Source organism: Fukomys damarensis, unplaced genomic scaffold, assembly GCF_012274545.1.
Source record: "Fukomys damarensis isolate Sample0158 unplaced genomic scaffold, DMR_v1.0_HiC HiC_scaffold_32, whole genome shotgun sequence".
Lineage (NCBI taxonomy): Eukaryota > Metazoa > Chordata > Mammalia > Rodentia > Bathyergidae > Fukomys > Fukomys damarensis.
The window spans coordinates 30607003-30632475 of record NW_022900944.1 but is presented as its reverse complement, the minus strand read 5'-3'; the positions used below and the strand labels follow the sequence as shown (position 1 = coordinate 30632475).

Sequence of the window (25473 nt, the reverse complement as noted above, 5' to 3'; positions counted from 1 at the left end):
TAGACTTGTCTTGAAATGTAGGATCATCAGGCCAAGATGTATGGGATGTGAATGGGTCAGTCTAAAATGAAATAGTCTCAAATATTTTTCTCTCATTCTTGGGCAAGGCACATTTACTTTCTGAGCAGAAGGCTGGATTGGCCTTGTCTTTTTGCTGTTCATAGCTTGAATTTCACAATTTGGTACACTTAAAAATCTCTTTTCCTCCCTCCTATGAGGTTCTTCTATTGTTTTTGCTTATTGATTTAACTACTTCATTTGTTTTAGACATCTGAGTTCTCAGCTGTTGGGGAATCCATCAACACGTGCCAGCTCTGTATCTTGAAGGGTGGCTGAAACATGAGAGGGGGAACACTGGGCTTTGTGCCTGGAGTCACCTCCTACTCTCTCATACTTGGGCCAGCTCGCTTCTCTGGTGCCAGCTTCTTGGCCTGAGGACCAGCTCCACAGTGGCTCCTTGCCACCTGCTGGAGCTTTGGGTTTGGTGTTAATTGCATTATTCATACTTTCTGGGCCTTCCAGGGAGTGACTGGTTTAGTGAGAACCTTCTTTCTCTGCCTGCCAGCTTTGGGGGGACATTGGGCAGGGCTGGGGAAGTGGGATGAAGGATCTTCAAAATTACCACCAGGATAGCTTTACATAAACCAGTAAGTATCTTTATTGCTTTGGTCTGGGTAGGCTGATAGTGGGCCGGGCGTCCTGAGGCCCAGATAAGGGAAAGTTTTGGCTGAAGGTGAGCTGATGGCTGCAGCAGAGAAGCCTGGCACTGGAACTTACTGTCATTAAGTCTGCATGACACATGGGGAGGAGCCTGTTTCTCTCAGAATAGAACTGTTTTGTTTTCTCTGAAACTTGATACTTGCATTTTTGCAGAGAGGGTCTTTTGTTTTGGATCAGGAACCAGCCGACATAGAGTGGGGTTTTCACAGCCACTTTTCCAATGGAAGAATGAAATCTGCCTATTCTTTAACTTCCTGGATCCACCTATGCCTGAAGTTAGAATTAGCACAAGGACAATTCAACTGCATGAACCAGTAAGTACCTTCTTTGCTTAAGAAGGTTCAAATTGGGTTTCTGTCTCTTGCAACTGAGGAATGGAGGAGGGTGATGGGGCTGAGAGCCTGTAAGGGGGCACAGAATCCTTTTCAGGAGATATCCCCCTGTGCTACCCTACAGTCCAGGTGGTGGGTGGTGGGCCAAGTACCACAGCTGCGGAGCAGAAAGACAGGCAGCCTCAGTCCCCCAGAAGTTGAGCTGATGAGGATGATCAGCTGTGGTGTGGTTGAGGATGTGGCAACAGTGCCCAGAGGTCTGCAGCCCTGAGATATTTGGAGCTGTGCTGGGCAGGCATGGCTCGATTGCAGTCTGGATGCCCAGTGTGCCGGCCCCAAGTCTGCACTGGGCAAGTGGGTCTTGGGCTCAGGAGGTGCCATGTGAGGTAAACCTGTACTGAGCTCAGGTCAGAAGATTCAAATCCCCTGTGATGAAGCTGCCTTTCCTCCCACTGCTCATGCCCAGGTCCTGGTCGATGCCTGAGTGTAAGGATGGACATAACAAGAGTGTGCAACACTTGAGTATGCATGTAGGAAGGACCTGTTTGTGCATGAGGGGCACCAGTGTGACACTGAAGCGGTCTGAGCAAATGACACAAAAGTACAGGGGGTAGCAGACAAGTGGTGCTATGTGAGTGTGTCTGGGGTGTCTCTAGGAATTAGGTGTGGGGGATCCCATGTATGTATGTCAGTAGGCTTGGCTGGAGTGACAGTGGATGTCCCATGTGGGGGCTTTTGACAGCCGTACTTGGTATCCTTCCCCTTTCCCTCTGGGGTGGTGCTTGTTGCCTGGTTTAGCAGATGCTATTGGTGCTCTGTCCAGAGACCTTGGAAACCATGGTCCAATGAAGCTGACCCAGTCCATGAAGCTCATGCTGTTCACCACAATGGCTTCATCTTCAGCAGTTGCAGCTCCCCTATCTGAAGACCTTTTTTTGACGTGAGAAGCCCACTTGGCCTGTGCCATGGCAGGAATTATCCTCCAAAAAGCAGCCTCCAAACAATGACCACTGAGGGCTGGTGTATCTCCCACACCCTCAGGAAGGCTGACTTGAGGCATGATCAACCCTGTGTCTCAGAGTTGCCATGGGACAGAGCACGGTGTCCCTTAGTGGTAACATGCTCGCTGGCCTGGGTAGGCTGACAGTGGGGCAGGGGTCCTGAGGCCCAGAGAAGGGAATGTTCTGGCTGAAGGTGAGCTGAAGGTGATCAGCTTGCCTTCCCTCCCACTACCTGTGCTGTTCCTGAGATCAGCTCCCAAACCAGCCTCCTGCATCCACATCTTGTCCCAGGGTCTGGCCCGGCCCCTCCTATCTGTATGTGCTGGTGATACAGCTTCACCTCCTATTTCCTTGGGGCCTTGATGAGCCAGCCTATGCCCAGGCACAGGGGTCTTCTATTCAGTTCTTACTTTCAGGCCCCTGGCGGAGAGGAGGCTGGTGTCTCTGTAGGAACGTGCAGAGGACCTTATGCGGTGCTGTATGTGGACCTTCCATAGCACAGGGCGTGCCATGGATGAGGCATAGAAACAGGAAGGACCAAGAGCCCAATAATCCCAAGGACCTGAGGGATCCTGTGTTTGGAGCAGGTGTTATTTGTGGTTCAGATTTGGGACAGCTTGAGGCTGGATTCCATCACCATGAATGCTACGACCTTCATTTTAGGAGGAGCCCTGGATCATAGAATTGGCACCTCAGCCATGCACAGCAGTGATGAGAACAGAAGTGGGGTTATTTTACATACAGGAAGTCAGGGAGAGGCGTCAGGCTGTGCCCAGTAAGAGGGGCTGGAAGATAGGCATTTGCCCTGTACAGAGTGCTTGAATGTGTTCAGCCTTATGGAACACCCCGAGTGAAAGACAAGCCATAACCAAAACAGCATATCCTGTCTACAGCTACTAGTGTCCACGGGCAGTGGGTTTCCAAGCCGGGGGAAAAAGGGGTTCAAAGGCATCTGGTTCACATAAACAGTGGCAGCAACCAGCCAGGAGGTGGCAGTGTGGGCTCAAAGTGCAGGCAGCCAAGCAGGCCATTGTACTCCACCCCTCCAGTTTGGGATGGGATCAACAGTCAAGGTCACAGTCCTACAGACTGCACAGAAAGGAAGAGGATTTTTAGAGTGGAGTAAACAACTCATTTCAGTCTAATTACAATCTCCCCTCTTCCTGGTAGTATATACCATCAGGGTGATAAAAGCCAACTGTTGTTAAAGTTAAATGTGTGATCTTGTGTTCCTGGAGTCAAGCCCTGAAACTGGCAACCCACTGCCATGAACTGTACACCAGATAAGTCTCACAGAAAGGATGCCACGTCTCAGTGAGATCCAAAAGCAAAACAGGAGCTCCTATAAACCTCTTCCTACCCAACTATCCACTCCAGTAAGAAACTGATTGAATCCTGAGATGTCATGGGCACGGCTCACCTGCTACAGGGACCCATATTTCCAGAATGTTGCTGCCTGGAGCTTCCTTGCCTTCAGATTTCTGCCCCAGGAGCCCACATGCACTCATGAAAGTGATACTTCTTGTTACATTTTTATTGATATAGTTATTTTGAACACAGAAAAGATACATCGTTGCTTATTCAGCATCAGTCCAGGAACAAGAAAAGCTGCTCAGCTCCAACCTTCAAACACCAACGAGTAGGCAGGGATTTTTATATTTCCCCAGCACTCTAGAGTTTCAGAGACAGAATGCATTTCCTAAAAGAGTCTCATCCCTGGGGTACATTTTAAAGGCTATACAGTACAACGGACAGATGTTTTTTTGCCTAGAAAACAGTATACCACAAAGGAGGACAGAACTGCTTGTAAACAATGTCCCTCACCCAGGCCGGAGTCTGGGACTCCATGATGCCACACACAGGATGCTATAGACCCTCTGGGTGGATTCCTTTCAGCTCTGCACCAGAAGAAATGCTATTTCTACAGAAGATAAAATTCAAGATCACCATTCTTACCACCTCTGTTTAAGAAAGGGATTATTGAATTGTCTTAGCCCTTCATCGGAAGAAATTAAATGTTGGGGAGGAGGTTAAGGGGAGCTTGCCGTTTAAGGATGAGTGACAGAGGCAGATGGGAGGGAGGCCGGGTTACTTGCTCCCCACCAACAGCAGTGCTGGCAGGGACCCTCTTCAGACATCCTTGGCTGCCACCCTTGGCAGCCTGGGTCTTCAGGAGTTGCTGCTGTTACCCACACGGTCTCTGATGGAGGCTGGTCCATAGGCCAAGCTCTGAGTGCCCAACCAGGCTGACCACACATCCCCGGCTGTGGGAGAACCCTGGCAGCGAAGCTGAGACTCTGGTCCTCTGGTGGCGGCATGATGGTTTTTATGGCGCTCATATCCCCTTTAGTTTGACTCTGCAAACAGCATGCAGGGTCAAGGCTGGAGTGCCCTGACTCACAGTTTCCAGCTGTCGCTGCCACCCAGGTTGACAGCACCAGCTCCTGGGGTGTGGCTCTAGACCATTTGAGCTCAGGCCACTGTGACTGGCTGGGCGTGTACTGAACCAGGGGCCCTCATCTGCCTTAGAGTGACTTTGGTGAGGCCCCCTGGACGACAGCGATGGCCCTATCTTCTCTGAAGACTCTGTCCTGGGCAGTGGTCAGACTGATGTGGGATTCACGGAACCCCGTTTCCTCTACCACATGCCACTCAGGGCTCTGGCCCCCCCTTGTAGCTTGGGGTGGGCTTCTGAGATAACTCTGCTAGCACCACCAGCCCAAGGGCACTGGGTTAGGGAAGGGACTTCCCCATCCCATGTCCTTGTGCCCCCAGACCTAGGTCCCCACCCTGTAACTGGCAGGATGGTGATGTGACTCTTCTGTCCTGCAATTGAGAGATAGGCACAGCACACAGCAGGACCTCACAGGGGCCTGCCCCACCTCCCAGGAGGATAAGCCCTAGGGCCGGGGTCGGGGCAGGCAGCTGGCCTGGGCTGGTCAAGCAGTTTCTGGAGGCAGAATCAGAATTTGGGCCCAGTCTACCAGGTGAAGCCGGGGGAGGGGGCAGAGAAGGCCTGATTCCTGCTTCACCCTTCTGCCCAGCACTGTCCACAGAGGCACAACCAGCAGGCCAGGGAGGATGGGGTGGAAGGCCGGGAGACCTTCACTTCTAAGGAAACCATTATAGGTAGGTTTTGTGTGGGTGTGGGGCCTGTGGATGCTTGTGTTCACACTTGTGTGGGGCAGGTCTATGTGCGGCACATGGGGTATGTCACTGTGTCTGTGGGTGTGATCATGTCTGTGTGTATGCATGAGTTGTGTGTGCACATCTGTGTGTATATGTGTGTCCGAGTGTGTCTGAAGGATGTGTCTCAGCCTGGACGGACCAATAGGACCTGGTGGGCTGGATCACTCACACAATCCTTTCAGGGCCTGAGGCTGAGGCCTGGGTAGGAGTAGCCAAGCCCCGTGAGTTCTCCGGACCTGGTTCTGGTCCTGGCAGCAGCCGCAGGCCCGATGGGGAGCCAGCCCCACACACGGCCTCGTAAGAGGGCAGCATGTCCATGGAGACGGTGTGGAGGTCACTCTGGGTCCCGGTCCTCTGCTCTTGCTTGTGACCACTGGGGCTGGGGCTACTGCCTGAGTCGAGAATGCCATTCAGTGTGGGGCAGGAGTTGGTCAGTGAGTAGGGCGGTGGTGCGTCCGTGGGGACATACAGCTGAGTGGCCCCAGGCCCCACACACTCTTCGTAGCTACAAAAGAAGAGGTTCTCTTAGGGCTGTGCAGAGCTCGGGGCACTCGGTGTGTGTGTGTGGGGAGGGTCCCTCATCAATTTGCAGTGATGAGCTGCTCAGGCTGTGGACGGTGGGGGCGCTCATCCATGCTGGCTCTGTGAGCCCCACTACTCTCGGGCGGGGCGCCCTGGTACCTAGGCCTGGGCTCAGGACTCGGTCAGTCCTCGTGTTCTCTGAGAGCTCGTTCTCTGGGTCTCGGGTTCCTCAGAACACTGTAGCAGCCTATGCCTAGGGAGATCTCCCAAGGGAGTGCTCAAATCGCTTGTAGGTGGGCAAGGAGCCTCTCTGAGCCCACGCGTGTGGGCAGAAAGTCCCCAGTGCTCTCCTAGTGCCCCTGGGGGAGGGGAGGAGGATGTTCTCTCTGGGGCTGGAGGGGCTTAAGGCACGGAAGGGGTGTAGGGGTGAGGTGACCCCTCCTCCCTCTGCAGTACAACTGCTGGGGGTCTGCCTGCTGGTGGCTGGGAGGAGAGCACTTGCCCCCCTCTCCAGGAGAAGAGCCCCTGGACAAGGTCTTGAGTGCTTCTGTCCCAGTGAATGTGATTTGGGATTTAGGGGCTCGTGTGAAGGAGCTGGGGCCTGGATCCTCCACCCTGAAAGCAGGAACCTATCATCCAGCAAACTCCCAGTCCATCTCCTCCTCTTCTCACTGCCAGTCCCTGGGTTCCCTGGGAACAATGGCAGAAGACATGACTCCCTCCCTCAGGCCCCATGACCTATTGCCCTTTGGTAAGACAGGAGCAGATATCCCTTCCTTACTGGGTTTTCCTGAGGTTGAAGAAGATACTGTGACTTTCTGGGGCTGAGGCTGAGGGTTGGAGAGAGTCCTATAGTTCCTGAGGCTGAGTTCTGAGGATGCCCCCGGGCTCATGGGCACTTGGGAGAGGACAGGCCTGAGATCAGGAACCGGGCCTGAGGGGACTCCCTCTGTCCATGTAGCTCATCTAAAGGAACGGGCCTCTTCCTTCTCCTCCTCCTCTCCTACCAAGGGTTGAACATAGGGACACTCTCCCACGGAGCTACATCCGTAGCCCTTTTTATTTTGTATTTTGACACAGTATCTTGCTAAATTGCCCAGGCTGGCTTTGAACTTGCGATCTTCCTGCCTCATACCTTCCTAGTAGCTGAGATTAAAGATGTGCACTACCATATTTGGGATGGGGCTGTTTCTGATCACTGTCAAGGTGCACTGGGAAGAAAGAAGAGTTCTCCCTGAGTCAGAGTAGAATGTTGGATTTGTCTCAGGCAGGATGGATGGGGGAGACGCTAAGCACCCACACCTTGCCCCAGGCTGATTGGGGTTAGGGCTTGGCCAGGGCTGGGCAGACATCTGAGGCAGGGGTGGGGTAGGGTGAAAAAGGCTGAGACTCCCCCACATCATCAAGGCTTGCCAGACAACAGAGCTGCTAAGTGTGGGGTCCCTGGGGTTGAACCTGCAGCCACTGAGGCAGACTGTGGGGATGAGGACAGGTTACTGGTGTTAAAGATGACAGCATGGTGGGTTTTAGAATAACCTGACCCTCCTCTTGTCTAAGCACCCCCTCAAGACAGGTGCTGCAGCAGACCCCCACGGAGCTTAGAATGGCTGCATAAGGCCACCCCAGAACTGCGAACCCTTACCCCCTAGCACAGCTTCCTGTGACATACCCTGCCGTGTCACACCCTGCCTCAAGGGGACCACCTTGTCCTAGGGGTGAAGAGATGGCCACACCCACAGTGTTTCTGCATTTAGACTGTGGACCTCTTCTATCCAGAGCCCCACCTCTCAGAGCCCCCCAGGATGTGCCCACCTTACCCTGGTGGAGAATCAGGGTACAGCTCCCTGAGCACCATGGCATCCACGTCTCCCTCAGAGCTGATGTCCAAGGGTGGGGGCCAGTCCTCTGTGGGGCTGCAGGCTGAGCGCATCCTGTGGCTGGAGTGGCTGAACGTGCGCCCGTCGGACCCTGCAGGAGACAGACCAGCAGCCTGGGCCTCAGGCCAGTGCCAGGGTCGGCCTGGGGCCGCCGAGGCGCCGCTGTCCCACCTGACTGTCCTTGTACCACACAGTGACAGCAACAGCCCCAGATGTGAGTGCTGTCACTGCACTGGGCACAGGTCGCAGAGTGGAAGCAGGGAGGGAACCCTTGTCTTGGGACAGCCTGGTCATGGGCAGTATGTCCTGGGCTTTGACAGAGTTAGTGGGTGAGATGTGGGGGAACAGAGAGGGAGAGGTGGGACCTGAAGGAGGGGACTAACAAGTGAGCCAAGCAGGGAGAGGGAAAGAACAGTGTAAATAGGAAGCACTGGGTGGTAAAGTAGGGCTGGGCATGAAAAATGGGCACAATGGCCAGAAATGAGGGCTGCAGAGGTGCTTGGGATCAAACCTTCATATGCTTTCCTGCCCCAACTACCGTGCCCTTTTAGTAAGGGGTGGTTTTCTGTGATGAGTCTGCTGACTGCACATCCTGCATTCTACTTTGTTTTTGTTTGTTTAACCATACACTAGCATACTAAAAGCTCTGACAAGTCCTGCAGCTAAGCAACACGGTTAACCGTGCTTGTGCAACATTTAAACACTGAACTGTCAATCTGTTTAACACTAGTCAGGGAGTGCTGCTAGGGCACAATCTTATTATGAGGATCAGAGAGGCCCAGTAACTTGCTGGAGGCCTGGCTGATAGGGCCAGAAGGTGGCTGGATGTCTTGGCTCCTTGCTTTCTAAATAGTCCCACCCTCCAGTTTTGGTTAAGGCTGGTCATGGCAGCTGCAAAGATGGCTTAGACTTAAGTCCTCCCCACCTGGAAGGCTCCCAGGAGACCCCTCTCCTTCAGGTCTGGGGCTCAGCATCCAGCATATTGTATAGACCAGGAGGTTGGGCTCCAGGTCACACACCTGGTAAAGTACGGAGATGGAATTCAAGCAGCTTGCATAAGCTCAGACCTCTGCCCTCCCCTGGTCTCTTTTCCCACTGTAGGTTCTGACAGGAGTGGGAAAATCTGGATATAAAAATCACATCTGCAGGTCTAACTCCAGGTTCTATACGGATACAGGGAAAGCTCTCACAGGCAACTATTCTCAGCACGGCCGTATGGGAGGCTCTGACCCTTATTTTCTTTATATTGCCTGTATGTTTAAGGTTTCCTACAATGAAGATGTATTACTTTTCTACTAGGAAAAATGAACCCAATAACACATGCTGTAAAAATGAAGCTGGGGAGAGATTTGTTCCCCTTCAGCGTGGATGATTTGGAAGGCTGTGGGGAGGGAACCCCGGCAAGAGGACAGCAAGCAGCAGCCAGTAAGGCCAAAGCTGCTGGGGAAGGACTTTGTCCTGGCAGGGGGCTCACCTGCAGAGAGGGAGGCTGCAGTTGCTACCCAGGACCCCTGGGAAAGCCAGGGCCACTTCCATATCCCAGGGCTGTAAACTTCTATTTACCCTCTCTTCTCAGGCTGCCTTTGCTTGGGCCTTCCAGAGGCTGAGCATCTCGGGGAAACTGAGGTTGCCCTGAGGTACTTGGCCAGCTCATACCTCCATCTGGAGGTGACCAAGTTCAGCCTAAGACACCCTGCTGGGCAGCCCCTTTCCCATCCCCCAGCCCTTCCTGACTTGGGCAGTACAGACACAAGTGGTGCAGGCCTCTAGAAGCCCTGGGCTTCTAGAAGGCGAAATCTCCTTATTTCTCTTTGGACAAAATTAAGAAATTTTGTTGAGCCCAATCCATGGTTGCCACCCCTTGACAGGCTGGCGAGGCCCTAGGGAGGAGAACCTGGGCCCAGGGCCACCGCTCACCCCATCAGATGAAGAGGTAAGGGCTGAGGTGTGGAGACAGACAGCCGGCCACCAGTGCTCTCTCAGTCTCTGGATCTTCCCATCTTGTGAAATAGAATCTCTCCCTCCCCTTCCTCCCCCTTATCTGTTGGCTCCTCTCTGTCTGGCCAGAGGGCAGAAAGGCCCCTGTGGGCAAAGCAGCAGGCTGATACTCTGCTAAGGACAAGAGGAGCCATGGAGGGCTGCTGATTGGAAGGCTGATGTGGTCAAGTCCAGCATGAGGTTGGTTGCTGGGGAAGAATGCCTTGCACAGCCAGGCTGGCTGCAGGCAGGAGTAGAGGCAGTGGCCCAGAGGTAGGTTTTCTCAGGAAAGAAAATGGTTCACATTTACGGAGCACTGACTCAGTATTCACTAACTTAGTCTTTGCGATAACCCCCAGCCCCCAGTACTGGGAATCGAACCCAGGGCCTTTGCACTGAGTTATATCCCCAACACATTTTTAGTTTTATATTTTGAGACAGGGTCTCGCTAAGTTGCCCAGGCTGGGATCTAACTTGCAATCCTTCTGCCTCAGCCTCCTAGAGTGCTGGAATTACAGGCATCAGCTACCATGCCCAGCTCACAATAACTTTCGGAGGTGGCTCCCCATGTCCCATTTTATAGATGGCTTGCCTGAGATACAGAGAGGTTAGTAACTTTGCCCAGGTTGGAGAGTAAAAAGTGGAAGAGGACATGCTTTGGAATCCTAAGTCAGAGGTGCATGCCTGTTTCCCTTTGAAAGGCCAAGGCTGACCTCTTAGCTTGGGACATTTGGAGTGATGGTGGTCCCTAGCCTGGGTGCCTGTCACTTCTTTTTTTGGTACTGGGGATAGAACTCAGGACTTTGCACTTAGGAGGCAGGTGCAGTGCCACTGAGCTAAATCCCCAGCCCTCGTCACATCTTGCTGTGAGGACAGGATGAGGTGGTTCCTTGTCCCTGGAAGACCTCCTCTAGGTGGGACGCGGACCCAGGGTGGAATCAGCCTCATGGTCACTCCATGACTGAGGCTCAGATGGAGGTGTGGGGACAATGTGGAGGAAATGCAGGGGCGGGAGATTATGATGCAACTCTGCCTGGTAGGGCTAAGGAGGGGCCACAGAAGCTCCCAAAAGGAGGTGGCATTGGACCTAGGCCTGGATGGTGTTGGTAGCTGTGGAATAAAGGGACAACAGTCTGGCAGAGGGCAGAGCAAATGCAAAGGGACTAGGCTGAAAGGAGCATGGACGGGAGCTTAGAGAGGAGCAGAGTGAGGGGCAGGTGCACCAGGCCGGTGGGAGGTGGCTCCACCAAGCTCCACCCTGGGGTGGGTGGTTAAAGGTGGTGATGGGCTCCTCCCAGGAAGAGGGAATACCCTGGTCCTCCTGGGTCAGGCTGGTGACTCGAGTGGGCTGGGCCAAGCCTGCTCTGGGCAATACTCCTGGCTGATCTTCTTGGTGGTGTCCTTAGTTTCTGGGGACCGGCTGGCTGAGCTTGACACCTCCATTCCATTCATGAACGCTGGCCTCTCTCTTTAATCCTCATCAACAGCAGACCACTAACTGGCTGTCTTTCTTCCACTGGGGACACTTGTCCCTCTGTGTCCTAAGGTCTGGCTTCCTGCCCTTCTCACAGCTTTTCCAGAGGAGGAACAGCTACATGTGAAGGACCCAGGTCACAGGAGCATCTGTAGACCTTCCTGAGCTCATAGGCGGCCCCCACCGGCATCTCTCCCAGCCCTTCCTTCCCAGGGCTGTGACCACTGCAGTGCTCAGCCTGAGGGCAGCCAGGTTGGGCTGCAGGGGTTCGCATCTTGGATCCACCACTCCCTATGGTGAGGACGCTATACAGTGCGATTCGGTACAGAAAGCGCTGGGCACTCGGTGAGTGCTTCTCACCCATCGCCAGCACTACCAGGCTTCCTCTGCTCTCCAGCTTAACTGCTAAGAAGTGGCATTCTAACCAGTTAGTTCTGCTGAAAGAGGAAACTTCTCATTCACTCTGGTTAACCCGGGAGTGCTGGGAGGCCTCCAAATGTTCTAGGCTTGTTGGATCCAATTCAATCCACCCAGAAACTCTGACTTTCTTTCTTTGTCCCAGGCTCCTAAAGGGGAAGAGCCCCTCAGGTCTATGCCATGCCTCAATCTTGAGGGGCTGAGAGTCACTTCATCCGCAGTATGTGGGGCCCTGCTGGGATTTGATTCTGCCCTTCCTGGCCTGCTTGTCTTCCCCTACTGCAGATTGGCTTTGGCCTCTGGGTAGAGCCCTGCAGGCTCCACACAGGCTGCTGTGGGCAGGGGTCTGGCTTTTCCGGCCAGTGAAAATTGTCTGAGAATTGAATGCAGTTGAATTCTTTCCTGCTGGTTTTAGACACCAGATCCCCTTCAGGAATGGGAGTCAGGTGCTGCATTCTGGCCAAATGGATACTTCTGGAATTGGTGCCTCAAGAATTAACCATCTCTCTTTAAGGGTGATTCTCATAATTGAGAGACCCGCAGATCGCTTCTTTGTATTTGCACTTCACAGGCCCTCTGGGATAGATTTATTTACTGCTAATTCATCCCATCCAATCTTCTATCCACTTACTCAAAAACCAACTCATGCCAGTCACCCCACCCATCTCCTACTTTCTGTCTATCCACCTTCTACCCTCTGTCTACCTTACCTATCCCTTCTATCCCACTCAACCATCCTTCCAGTCATCCCTCTTTCCATCCACCCCATCTTCATTCATCCAATCCTCCACCCACCTCCCGTCTACCTCGCCATCCATCCTCCATGCTGGTACCGGCTAGGAAATGTGAAACACTCTTCCCCTGGCCTTTAGCCTCACCTGGAGTTCCTCTTTTGGCAGACCACACAGGGCCTCTCATGCTACAGAGCACACCATGGCGGGCATCTGTGAGCTCTTTCTGATGACCTTCCCTGACCACCCAGCCCTACCCACAGCAGAACCACCCCCTCCCCAAAGCCTCCCAGGTTCAGTCATAGGAGCAGCCATCCCAGGTCCCCAGGTGGGCAGCAGCTCACCGTGGTTCTGCTCGTAGTCCTGGTTTCCGTGTTGCTGGCAGTGGTGATGGTGGCGCTGGAGCCGGGCCTGCCTGTCCCTGCGGATGCTGCCCACAATGATGGTGATGCAGGAGAGGATGATGACCACACCTATGACAGCACTCGCCACCAGCACAGGAGACACGAGCAGGTGACTGTGCTCTGAGCTCTCTGAGAATGTGGGGTAGAAGTAGCTGGTGCGGTTGTATCGTGCTACTGTGGACAGAGAGAGGACTCTGAGCTGAGGCCCAGGCCTGCCACACACCTTCTTCCTCCACCTCTGCTGCCCTATGAGTCATGTGTCCTGAAATAAATGGCACATAGTCTGGGGCCAGACCCAAAGATTCCCTCCTGGCCACTCCTCTAGGGAGGAAGGAGGGGATCAGCGCTTCATCCCACTGCCTGGAGGAGTGACCACTTTTCTTTTCCTCTGAAGCCTCTGCCCCAGGAGCTCGACTAACTCACAGAGAGGAAAAGGGAAACTCAGGGAAATGGATTTGTCCAAGGCCACAAAGCAAATCAGTGGCAGAGCTGAGGTTGGCAGGACTTTACCAAGGTCTTGAGAAGGGGCAGGAGATGCAAAGAGGGCCAGAAGATGAAGGAGGATAGGGCCAGCCCGAGAGCCAAGACTGTGCTTACAGAAGTTCACTGGGAGATACTCTCCTGGAGGGGCACACATATGTTTTTGGCTGGACACGCATGCTTCCTGGCTCGGTGATCTGAGGATGCCGGTTTAAGAGGACTTCTGGAGTCACGACGAGGGCCAAATCTGTGCCAGTTTTTAGAGCCCCTGCTATGTGCAGACTCAGTGCTAAGATCTCATTTTATCTTTGGAGTTAGGTTCTTCACCTCTTCTCATTTTACAAGCAGAGACACTAAGGCTCAAGGATATCAAATCACTTACCTGCAGTCATGCAGCCAATATAGGACTGAGCCAGGCCCTCTCTGGGCCCTGGTCTCTCCACTAAGACCATAACGGCCTCTTCAGTACTGCATAATAATAGCACAAAGAGAGGGAAGAGAGAATAGAGTCAAATAGGAGTGACTGGGGTAGCTCACTTCGCACTGGAATCCAGTTTGTCACCATGTAGAGTCTGATCAAATGTATATGGTAAGGCCTAGAGCAACCTCTAGGAACATCACTCAAACAAATATGGTTAAAAATCATGAAAGAAATTAAAATGCAGTAAGTCTGCGACTTACAAACATTCAAGTTGCAAACTTTCACAGACACCCATGGACCGTGCATTGCGAGCATTCGTAGATGTGAACAAATCACGGAAGTAGCTCACGTGTCTGTTGTGACACAGCTGTGCACTTACATACAGTGCAACAGTACACAATGCTACAGTACAGTCGGGGGGCTTACTGTATTGTTGCGGGTGTGTCTGGTTTCTTCATGCTTTATATTGTACATTTGTGTCAAAGGTGTACAAGACTCACTCTGCCAGACTCATAAGCCCATCTGACTTACCAACATTTTCCAAGAATGGAACTTAAAGTTAAAAGGAGAAACAGGGGAACACAAAAGACATGAGACACATGCAAGGTGAAAAGTAAAATAGCAGAAGTAAATCTGACTTTATCAATACTTCTGTCAAATGTGAACCTATTAAATAAGCCAATCAAAGGCAGAGATTGACAGCCTGGGCAAAACACAAGATCCAACTATGTACCATCTAGAGGGATCTCACTTGGGAACCAAAGCTAAAAGTAAAAGAATGGAAAAATATCTACTATGCAAATGTAAGCAAGCTGGAGTGGCCATAAAAATATCAGAAAAAATAAACTTTAAAACAAAAAAGTTTCACTAGAGCTAAGTAGGCCATTTTATAATGATAAAGGGTTGATTCATTAAAAAGTCATAACAATTATCAACATATGCACTTAGACCCAAAATATGTAAACTAATGCAAATAAACTGAGAGGAAATACAGATAATACAATAGTAACAACTGGAGACTTTCATACTCCATTTTCAATTAGGCACAGAAAAACCAGAGAGAAGATTAAAAAGGAAATGGGAAACTTGAATGATGCTACATGTGAATTAGACCCAACAGACATCCACAGACCACTCTGCCAACAACAGTGGAATACACATTCTTCTCGATCACACATTGAATGTTTTCCAAAATAGGCCATATGCTAGGCCATGCAATGAATTCCAACAGATTTTAAATGATTGTTTTTTGTTTTTTGTTTTTTTTGTGTGTGTGGTACTGGGGATCAAAGATTTTAAAGGATTGGTGTTGTAAAAAGTATATATTTTTTGATCACCATGAAGTGAAACTAGAAATGAATAATAGAAAGAAATTTGTGAAATTCACAAATACATAGAAATAAAACAGCACACTAATAAATAACCAATGAGTCAAACAGAAAATCATAAGGGAAATTAAAAAAAAAATAGTTTGACATGAGTGAAAAGGAAGACACATCATACCAAAGCTTGTGAGATGAAGCTAAAGCCGCGTTCAGAGGGATGTCTATAGCTGTGAATATCTACATTAAAAAAGGAAAAAAAGATGTCTGATTAACAAATAACCTTCCACCTTCAGATACTGGAAAAGAAGATTAATTTAAATGCTAAGCAAGAACAAGGAAATAAATAAAGATTAAAGTGGTAATTGTGAAAGAGACTAGAAAAAAGGAGAAAAATCAATGAATTAAAAAGTCAGTTCTTTGAAAAAGCTAAAAAACAAAACAAAACAAAACAAATCAAACCTTTATTTAGAATGACCAAGGTATGGGGTGGGAACAAGAAGGGAAGACTCCAAAGTACTAACATCAGAAATGAAAGTGAGGACATTAATACAGACCTTACAGCAATTGGAGTTGTCAAGGCATACTATGAGCAATGAAATGCCCCTACACTGGATAACTTGCATGAAACGGTATAAATTTATCAATATATATATATAAAACTTAGCAAATAAGCACAAGAAGAAACAAGTTGTGAATAAATCTGTAACTAGTATAGAGATTGAATTAATAATTTTTAAAAATCCACAAAGAAAAGCTCAGTATTACATAGCTTTACTGCATGTTGGGTGAATTCTCCCAAACATTTAAAGAAGAGAAAATTATCTGTAAGAGGAATGGAATTTCAATTTGGGAAGACGCAGAAAGTTCTGGAGATGAATAGTGTTATCGTTACAAAACAACATAAATATTCTTAATGCCACTGAACTGGATACTTAAAATGGTTAAAACAGTAAAATTTATCTTTATATATTTTTACCAAAATTTTAAAAAACTACACAAAACCCTAAAATTTTCACACTTTTTAAAAACATAGAGGTGAGAATATTTATCAATTTATTCTGTAAAGCCAGAGTTACCCTGACACTAAAACAAGACACAGACATTACAAGAAAATTAAGGAACAATAATTCTTATGAATATAGACACAAAAATTCCCAGAAAATACCAGTAAATTGAGTACAGCACTACAGGACCTCATGGTTTTGACAACCAATTCTGGTTCAGTTCTTAGATATGATCACCAAGGCATGAAAAGCAAAAGAAAAACATAAACATAAAAATTCTTTATCAAAGGACACCATTAAGAGGGTCAAAAGACAACCTATAAGAAGATAAAATATCTATGAATCACATATCACATAAAGTTCTTGTACCTATAACAAACTATTATAATTCCAATAATAAGTAGATAACTCCATTAAAAAGAAGCAAAAGATCTAAACAGATATTTTACCAAAGACACAACTGCCAATAAGCTCATGAGAAGATGCTCAACGCTCTTAGCCAGAGGTAAATATACACTAAAGTCACAGTGAGACAGCACTTCACTCTCACTAGGGTGGCTAGAATAACAGACTGAGTATGGTGAGGATGTGGACATTGGGCCCTACATAAACCGCTGATGGGACCACGAAGTGGTGCAGCTGCCTTGCCAGTCTAGTGGTTAACACAGGACCACATGATTCAGCAACTGCCCTCCCAAAATGCCCACCACAAAATGAAAATACACATCTACAAAAATTTATACATGAATATTTATAACAGGATTATCGATGTGCCCCCTCCCCCAAGTACCTGGCACATGGCTGCCTTTCACTCATGTTTAGATCTTTCTTTAGAAGTCATCACCTCAGAGATTGTCACAGTTCAGATGTTGAGCATCCCCTGAAGGTCCATATGTAAAATCTTGGTGCCCAGGGTGATGCTACTGGGAGGCAGTAGAACCTTTGGGAAGTGGGGCCTTGTGGGACATGCTTAGGTCATGGGGGCTTGTCCTTCAAAGGGATTGTGGAAATAGGGTTTATCTCTTTCTGCTTTGATTGGAGATGTGAGTCTTTTGCTCTCACAGCAAGTGGTGATGAAGTAAAGGGGTGGCCCTCATCAAGCCTGCCCCATGCCATTTGGACTTTGAACCTTCAAAACTGTGACCTAAAACCTTTTTCTCTTTATAAATTAACTGACTCAAGTAATTCATCATAGTAACACGAAACTGACTGACCTACTCCACTGTATAGCATATCACCCTATTTGTTTTCTTCAAAAGCATGTATCACAGTCTCTAAACATCCTGCTTGTTTGTGGTGTTATGCCTTTGGGTTTCTTGCTCACTTTACTGAATTGTTAGCTCCTTGAAGACAGAAATTCCATCTGTACAGAATTGTTCAGTGAATCTGCAGCACATTGCCAACTGCCAGGTACTGAAGATGTGCTCATTAAAAATTTGCTGGATGACTGAGGGAACTGCAGTGGACTTAGTTGACTCTATGTCTGTTTTCCCATTAAGCAAGAATTCAATTTCTTTTCTATTTTTTGACTTATTGTGACAGCTTGCATTCTGGATGAAATACCAACTTCTCATTTTTATTTCATTGCCTGTCAGCTACTGTAAGCTAATGTTTTCCATTTTTCCTAAAACTCACAGATGAAAGGTGAGGAGGCTCCCTTCTATCTCCTCTCAGGCAAAAGAGATCAGCTTAAACTCTCTTGTCTGATTTCCACCCAGGGGCAATCTAGTCCTTAGCTAGTGAATCTAATAGCATGCCTGCCACCAATTCTTATCTGTGCTAAGGGCAGACATTAGTAATCGACCATGTTTCTCTTTTGTGTTTAGCCTAGAAGGTAGCCTCAGCATCTTTTCCAACACACCATTCCATACAGTGACTTCAACTGCCTAAAACTGAGTTTTTGGCCACCACTCATCCAGTGTAACATAGGATGCCATGGTACTCCTGAATCAATGACCATGCTCTCCCTCCACCATGAAACCATTCACCCTCAGAAGCAAGGAACCAAGGGAGGAGTGTGTGTGTGTGAAACAGTGTGTTGGGGCCAAGAATCTTGCTCACAGTGGGGTCGGGATTGTCTTATTCTGACCCTGGGATGCTGCAGAGGTTTTTGACACACTGGTTACTCCATGATCCAAAGTAAACCTCCTTTGGCTACAGAGCTTGTCACAGGACTGCTGGTGCCCAGACTGTTCACCTAGGGATCTCTGTGTGTGTGTGCACGTGTGTGTGCTTGCTCTACACATCCTGCAGAACCTGCCCCTGCCAAGGTGTCAGATCCATGAGTCACCATGAAGACACTCCCTCCACCTGCCACAGTGGCAGTGACAGCCTTGCCCTGTCTGGCAACTCTGAGCTCATTACCAGCTGGGCAGGAGATGGCATCCCCCGTGCCTGCAGATGAAGCCAGTTGGCACCGGTGTCCACCTGCATGGCTGGCTGGGAAATTAATCTCCCGGTCACTGTGACTAGCAGACATAGATGCTGCTTTAAATTATGAAGGAAACTTCTCATTTATAAGCACAGGACCTATTTGATCAAGAAGATGAATAAGACCACAGAGAAATAACAGTCTGACAGTGTCCTTCCCACCCCCTCTACCTCCCTGTCCCTGTGCCAGCTGGGGCAAGGACAGAGGATGAAGCAAGTTTTACCTCTGTCCTGAACTTTCTCCCCAAAGGTACCCAGGATTAAGTGCCAACTATACTTCTTCCCCTACATTCCAGCAGGAGTAGGTACCATCTCCTGAGTACCTACTGTGTGTACTGCACAATGCTCGATACTTTTCATGCACTATATTATCTCATTTAATCCTTGTGATGGCCTGTGATGGGATCCCCAGTTAACAGGTAAGGAAACAGCCACAGAGGGGTAAAGAAGCTTCACCAGGTCACATGGCATTGCAGACAGGGACCTGGATAAGCAAGAGGCTTAAACCCACTGTTCATTATCTGTTCTGCATTGGTATTCAAATGCTATTCTGTGGACACTGGGCACTGTGCCCTGATGAATTTGTGTTTTTTTTTTTTTTTTAAGCTTGGGACCTACGATGAGAGATTAGTGAAATGTAGGAATCAGAAAGGTGGAGGCTACAGAGGAGGCTGGTGGAGGCTGAGGTTGAAGAGGCTGGTGGGGCCAGACCAAGAGGGTTCTTGAAGCCAAATAAAGAGACTGTCCTTTATCTCTGGGGCAAAAAGGAGACAAGGGAATGGTCAGAGTGTTTTAAAACAGCTCTCTGGCTCCAGGGTGGAAGACAATGGGCAGGGCCAAGTGGAGGCAGGAGATCGGTGAGGAGGCTGTTGGAAGGAATCACCTGAGCAGACAGCTAGGGACAGAACATAGAGCAACGGTCAGAGGAATGCACAGAATGACACTGCAGAGATTTCCCTGGCCCTCGAGATAACCCTGGTATTATTCCCATCCTGTAGGTCAGGTGCCAAGACCCCCAAAGAGCTGGATGGTGCCTGGATCCTTAGGACACTGAGGAGCCAGGAAGAAGCCAGCTCTGGTGCTTCTGGACATCTCTGATCCAGGGCAGGGACTGGGAACCCCCCTTGATTCTGAAGGTCCTGAATGACCCAGGCTGGCTGTGGGAGCTCTCTCCTGGGCTTGCTTCTCTGTCTGTAGATGACACTGTCACCCCCATTTGCAGATAAAGGCATTGCATCTTGGTGAGCAGAAGTTATGTGCTCAAGATTGTTCACCTCATTTGTGGTGGATCTGGGATTTGAACCCAAGCTGTCTGATAATACATGAAAGAGCAGCACAGATCAAGTGCTATAGCTCGGATGTGGTTCATCCCCAGAGGTTCCTGTGCTGGAAGCTTGGTCCCAATATGCAGGATCTTTCAGCAGTGAGGCCTAGGGGAAGGTGATTAGTCCACAGAGGCACCACTCCCTGTTGGGATTAATGCAGATCTGAACTGCTCTAAGAGACAGCCTAGCTTCTCGTCCATGTCTTGCTTCCTCTCTCGCCATGTAACTCCTCTCTCTCCCACACATATGCTCCTGTCATGTGATGCTATCTTTCATGCAGCCTGCATCAGAAGCCAGTGCCAGTCCATACTCTCAGACTGCCACCTGTGAGCCAAAACACCTCTTTTATTTATAAACTAAGAAGCCTCAAGTATTTTGTTAGATCAACACAAAATAAACCAAGATAGCAGGGAAAGAGAACAAGATAGGGGAATGAGAGGCAGAAGAACTATGTTCTATTCTTGGTTCTACTACTCTCTCCTTGTGTCACCTTGGGCACATCCCTTCCCCTCTCTGGACCTACTGGATCTCTCTGAAGAAGCACTTGTTCTTAAACTGTTCTCTCCCCAGGGTGGGTAAACAGGTGTGAGAAAGATGAAAGTGGGTGGGAACCATGAAGGGCGGCAGTGAGACCCAGGCTTGCATTAAGGGGCTGAGGCCAGGGCTAGCTCCATTCTGGGGACCTCAGGGAATATGCAATGCAGGGAAACTGAGGCAGACTGTTGCTACCAAGTCATCGCTGATTGCAGCACGTAGGCAGCTCCACAGCCACTCTGTGGGTACAGGGAAGTGCTCTGCACAACCTGAAGCCCCCTGAGCCACAGTGACGTAAGGCAGGCATGGAGGTGCTGAGTCAACAGCTTTTGACTGCAATCTTGTCCTCTCTCTCAGAGAAAGAGGGCAGCCAAGGGCTCAGACCTGACCGATGGCTCCTGTCACAATAATTCTAAAGACATTTGTCACAGGTCCATCTCCCTAGTAAGTCTGGCCTCTGAGGGGGCACTTTTCTCCACACTGCTGAAGCTGACAGGGGAGGGCTGTGTGGTCAGTGGAGGGAACACGATGCAGGCACTGTCTTCCCTCTGCTCACCAATGGGAGGGCCTGGCTGCCTGCAGGGACTTGGAGAGGGGCCAAGGCCGGGGAGATGGCAGGACAGGGTTCTGAGTCTCCTTCCTGCTTTTATGGGTGACTTCTCAGCTCACTTGCTGAAACATCCTCTGGTCACCAGGAGACTGATAGGTGTCAGAGGGCTGGGGTGAGCCAGAAGTGGCCCAGAGATCAGGACACAGAAGGACTCAGAATGGGAGGGAAGAACATGGGTGGAAGAACTGAGGGGTGAGGGGCAGGAGAGCTTGGGAGAGGGGTGTGTTCCATGCTGGGCTGAGGCCGTGGAATATCACCTCAATAGTAGCTGATGTTTGGGTCACTTGGAAGGGTAAGGAAAATGTTAATTGGTGTTCAGAAGTCTTGAAAAAAGTCTTCTTACAAAGGGGATGTATTATGGCTTATGTTTAGATGTCCCCCCCAAAGCCTCATATGGTCATGGGTGAGGCTTTTTCAGAGGTGGCTGGACCTAGAGTGTGTGATGGCAGGATTAAGGGTGTGTAATTTCTAAATCAGTCCACTGATTGGTTTGGCATAATTTTGGGTGTGAGTGCTCCCTGCCCCAAGGGTGGGTAGTCTAGATAGAATACAAAGGGACAGAAAGAAGCTGCTATTGTTGCTTGTTGCTTGCTTCCTTTTACCTGCCTTGCTTTGCCATGGAGTGTTTCTCCTTTGTGGTGCCCCTCTGCCATGCCAACTTGCCTTGGAGCCATTTGACTAAGGACTGAAACCTCTATGAACTGTAAGCCAAATAAATCTTTCCTTCTTTAACTTTGGATGTCAGGTATTTGTTTCAGCAGTGAGAAGAGCAACCAGGACAATGCATCTCCACAAGAAGTCAACTAATGTCATGTCAGGGTCCATTTATGGAATTAGGAGTGGGGCAGGTTATAGTGGAAAGGTAGAATAGAATGTGAAGCAATGAACTTATTTACCAATCCTCCATTAATTTACTCAACTAACAAATCATCCACTTTTCTAGGGCATCCATAGATACCTTAGTGTCTACTCAGCATCCACTTAATCACCCATCCATCCACCAATCCATCCATCCACCCACCCATGCATACATCCATGCATGCACCTGCTGATACTCACCAAGTGCTTATTCCATGTGAGCCACTGGGACCACAGATATGAATCAGACTGAAATGAACCTCTTAAACTATGGAAAGCTAGATGTCCTGCACAGATGCCCTGGTGCTGAGAGGGGGAGATGTGGTGTTTCAGGGAGCTCCCTCGTCTCCCTTCAGCAGAGCATCTCTGTTTCCATCTGTGTTAAAATATAACTGGAAAAATATAAGCATTCACCCACAAGCTCTCAATGATTCTACGAACATAGAATTAAAATGATTTATTCCACTACCAAGATACATCCTGCCATTCCAATAAACTCACTAAAACTAACATTGCTCTGCATATCTAAATACCATAATTTTACCACCTTGTCATCATTTAGTAAGGTTTTATCTATGGCTTGAAGAACAATTATTTATTGGCTGGAAAACTCACCAAAACAGTTTTCGAAATTCACTCTCCTCTATTTCTGCAGAGGAAATAATGAACTGGCTGACGTTACAGAACCCAGCCATGGTGGAATTAGACATCTTACACCACACCAAACTCTATTTTTTGCTGGAATCATCACTGGCCTCCACCTCTTTATTTTATATTCTCTTTCACCATTGTCTAGAGTTGGCTCTTGGGATATTCTCACAAAAACCCCAGGTTTGTATAGCACCAGCAGAGTCACACCATATAAGTAGGAGGTGGTAGAATTGGGTTGAAGTGGCTGCTAGGGGACTGGCTGGGCTCGTCCACCAGCTAGAGGGATTGGCTCCCACACCTCAGCTTGCATATTGAGATTCAAAATCATGGCTCAAAAATGACCATTTACTAAAACATGGACTTTCAGGAAGTCCATAAATAATTGATATATAAAATGTTAAATTTATGAATGCTGCAAATGATCATGCACTCTCCCACTTGGGAGGGGAGAATATTCAGGGAGAGCTACATGCGGGTCATGTCATCCATGTGCTGTTCTGCAGGGTAAAGCTTTTGTCACTGGGACAAGCTGGGCCAGCCCAGGGCGGTGTTCTTGGGCCACTGTAGCTGAGGCTCTTCCCAGGAACTGTCTGCCTGCAGTCTTGCTTTGTCCTTATACCTCACAGCCAACACTGAGAGCAGCTTTTATCAAAAGTATGTTGCTTCAGGCGTTGTCCTCTGTACCCATATGCATCCTACAAGTGAGGATCTTTGTAGGGAATTTCTCCAAGATAAGAAGGGTAATAAAATTTTTGCTTTCTCCAAAGAGCTGTTTCCCTTAAAAACTCCTACAACCATGCAACTGATCCTATTTGTATTTTTGCTTTGATGTCCAGGATGCTCAGAGACATTTCTACAGCTCAATGTCAGTCAGAAAGGAAACTAGTCTTGCCCTAGCTCTCAGGTGCTAGTTAGCATCATCCAACACAGAAAATTCAGAATGCTTTCATAGGTCATATGTGAGGAATAATCTGATTTAGGATCTGTGCAGGTTGTGTACCACCACATTCTTTGCTATTGCAGCTGTGAATAATCATCCTGCCTTGGGGATGTTTCCTGCATTGCTCTAAAATGCTTCTGAGAGACACCACCTCCAGAGGTGGTGGGTACAGTGATTAGGAGCCTGGTTCCCTGGCATTAGCCAGTATTTAACATCTATGGACTAGTTTCCTCATCTCTAGAACTCAGTAAGTCTCCTGCAGTGCTTCTGTGGACTGAAGTAGTTTATATAAATTACATGAGCACTCTATAAATGCAACTGTAAGGCTTGGCAGAACTGTAAAACTACCATTTCAGTTTTATATCAAGAAAGAACAGAGGCCGGAGATTTAGCTCAGTGGTTCTGCTACCCGCCTTACAAGCACAAGATCCCAAGTTCCATCACGGTAACCATAAAAAAAAAAAAAAAAAAGAAAAAACAGAGAGGGTCTGCTCTGTTCTTGACTGGGACTATGCCCCACCATTCCCCAATTCTGCTGGCCTGAGTGGGATCTGCTGGGGAAAAGAGCAGCTTCCCTGCTACTGTGGAAGAGAACACAGTTGACCTGTAGTGCTGGGAGTTAAGGTGGCAGCCTTAGTGGTAAATGGAAGAGGTGGCGAGCTGCTGGGCTCGCCTGAAGCTGTGGTCTCATCTGTGACCAGAAGTGGACTACTGTGCTAGCTAGCAACTGAACAGGGAGTTCTGAGAGGTAAGCTAGCTGCAGAGGCCTGAGTTCTCTACACAGCCACGTTGTGTGTGCGGCAGAACCAATTTATCTCTGGCCAATGGGGCCTTCACACGTGCAGCAGAGATGCGAGAAGGTCAGTGAAAAGTGAATTCTGGGACAGATTTGAAAACAGCCTGCATGCCCTGAAGCCATCGGCAGAGAGATAAGCCTGACTGGAAATGTGTGGTGTCACAGTTTGTGTCTAGTGGTGTCTTGTGGTGTTACAGCTTATGCAATCGTAGGGGGCCTTTTCAGAGGTGGCTGGATCCAGAGTGTGTGGTGCTGGGATCAAGGGTGTATGATTACTAAATCAGTTCACTGATTGGTTTGGCATAGTGCTGGGTAGGATTAAGGGTATGAGTACTACACCCACTCCAGGGCAGGCAGCCTGCATAAAATAAATATAAGGAACAGAAAAAAGCCTAATGCGCTCTCACCTGCCTGCTTGCCCTGACCATTTCTCCTCGTGATGCCCCTCAGCCAGGCCACCCTGCCTTGAAGCCAACTGACTAGGGACTGAAACCTCTACACACTGAGCTAAACAAACCTTTCCTCCTTTAACTTTGGGTGTAGGGTATTTTATTTCAGCAATAAGCAAAGCAACTAAGACAGATCAGCATAACCTCTGACCCATCTATGGCTGAACTGAGCTCTGCAGACAGTAGTCAACTATCAGGAAGGAAATCTGAAAAATGAAAGCAAGAAAGCAAATACAGAGTAGAGACATTAGCAGCTGCACGTTATGGGAGAAAATGGTTTAAACAGATTTAGTTTAGGCTGGTCACCAAAAATTGGACAACCAACCACTGTCCTTGATGAATAAGAAGTTAGAATCCATAGTTACTATATTATATAAAATGTCCAATATTCAACACAAATTACAAGACAAAGAAATAAGAAAGTGTGATTGATATGCATAGGAAAATCAAAGCAAGAAAAATATCAGTCACCTTCTGTAAGTATTCTCAGAGGTTGGAGTGAAGAGACAAAGACTTTAAAAGAGCTATTTTAAATATGTACAAGTAATTAAAGAGAGTCGTATTTTAAAAATTGAAGGAACGTATGAAGATTCAAGGCATAGAGAATGTCAATAAAGAGATATAACTAAAAAAAATGACAAAGAACCAAGTTCATATTCTGAGTTGGAAAATAATAATGGAACCAAAAAATCGTCAGAGGTACTCAGGAGCAGATCTGAGGTGTCAGAAGAAAGACTGATGAACTTGAAAATAAACCAACAGAAAATAATTCAATCTGAAAACAGACAGAAAATGATTGAAGAAAAAAATGAACAGAGCTTCAAAAACTTCTGGAACATCAAACTTAGCAAAATATAGGTGAAAGGAGTCCCAAATGAGAGGAAAGAAAAGGGTAGAAAAAAATATTTGAAGAAATAATGGACAAAATCTCCCAAATTTGATAAAACCCCTTACATCTCCAGCAAACTCAACAAATCCCAAGTGGAATAAATACAAAGACAGTTAC

The 25473-nt window shown here is 48.4% G+C and overlaps 1 protein-coding gene across 3 annotated transcripts in view; it reads right to left on the bottom strand.

Moving 5' to 3' along the window:
• Positions 1–3573: 3573 nt before the first annotated feature.
• Bean1 (brain expressed associated with NEDD4 1) overlaps positions 3574–25473 on the bottom strand; it is a 36006-nt gene continuing 14106 nt past the window's right edge. Inside the window, exons 2-6 of one of the 3 annotated variants that reach the window (XM_010612144.2) lie at positions 15049–15107; positions 13507–13592; positions 12585–12818; positions 7582–7732; positions 3574–5747 (exon numbers count right to left, since the gene is read on the bottom strand). In XM_010612144.2, coding sequence (XP_010610446.1) covers positions 5408–5747; positions 7582–7732; positions 12585–12818; positions 13507–13576 — 795 coding nt within the window. In that variant the 5' untranslated portion in view covers positions 13577–13592; positions 15049–15107 and the 3' untranslated portion in view covers positions 3574–5407. The remainder of the gene's footprint in view (positions 5748–7581; positions 7733–12584; positions 12819–13506; positions 13593–15048; positions 15108–25473) is intronic. The other 2 variants (XM_033758022.1, XM_010612145.3) reach the window with 2 other exon arrangements.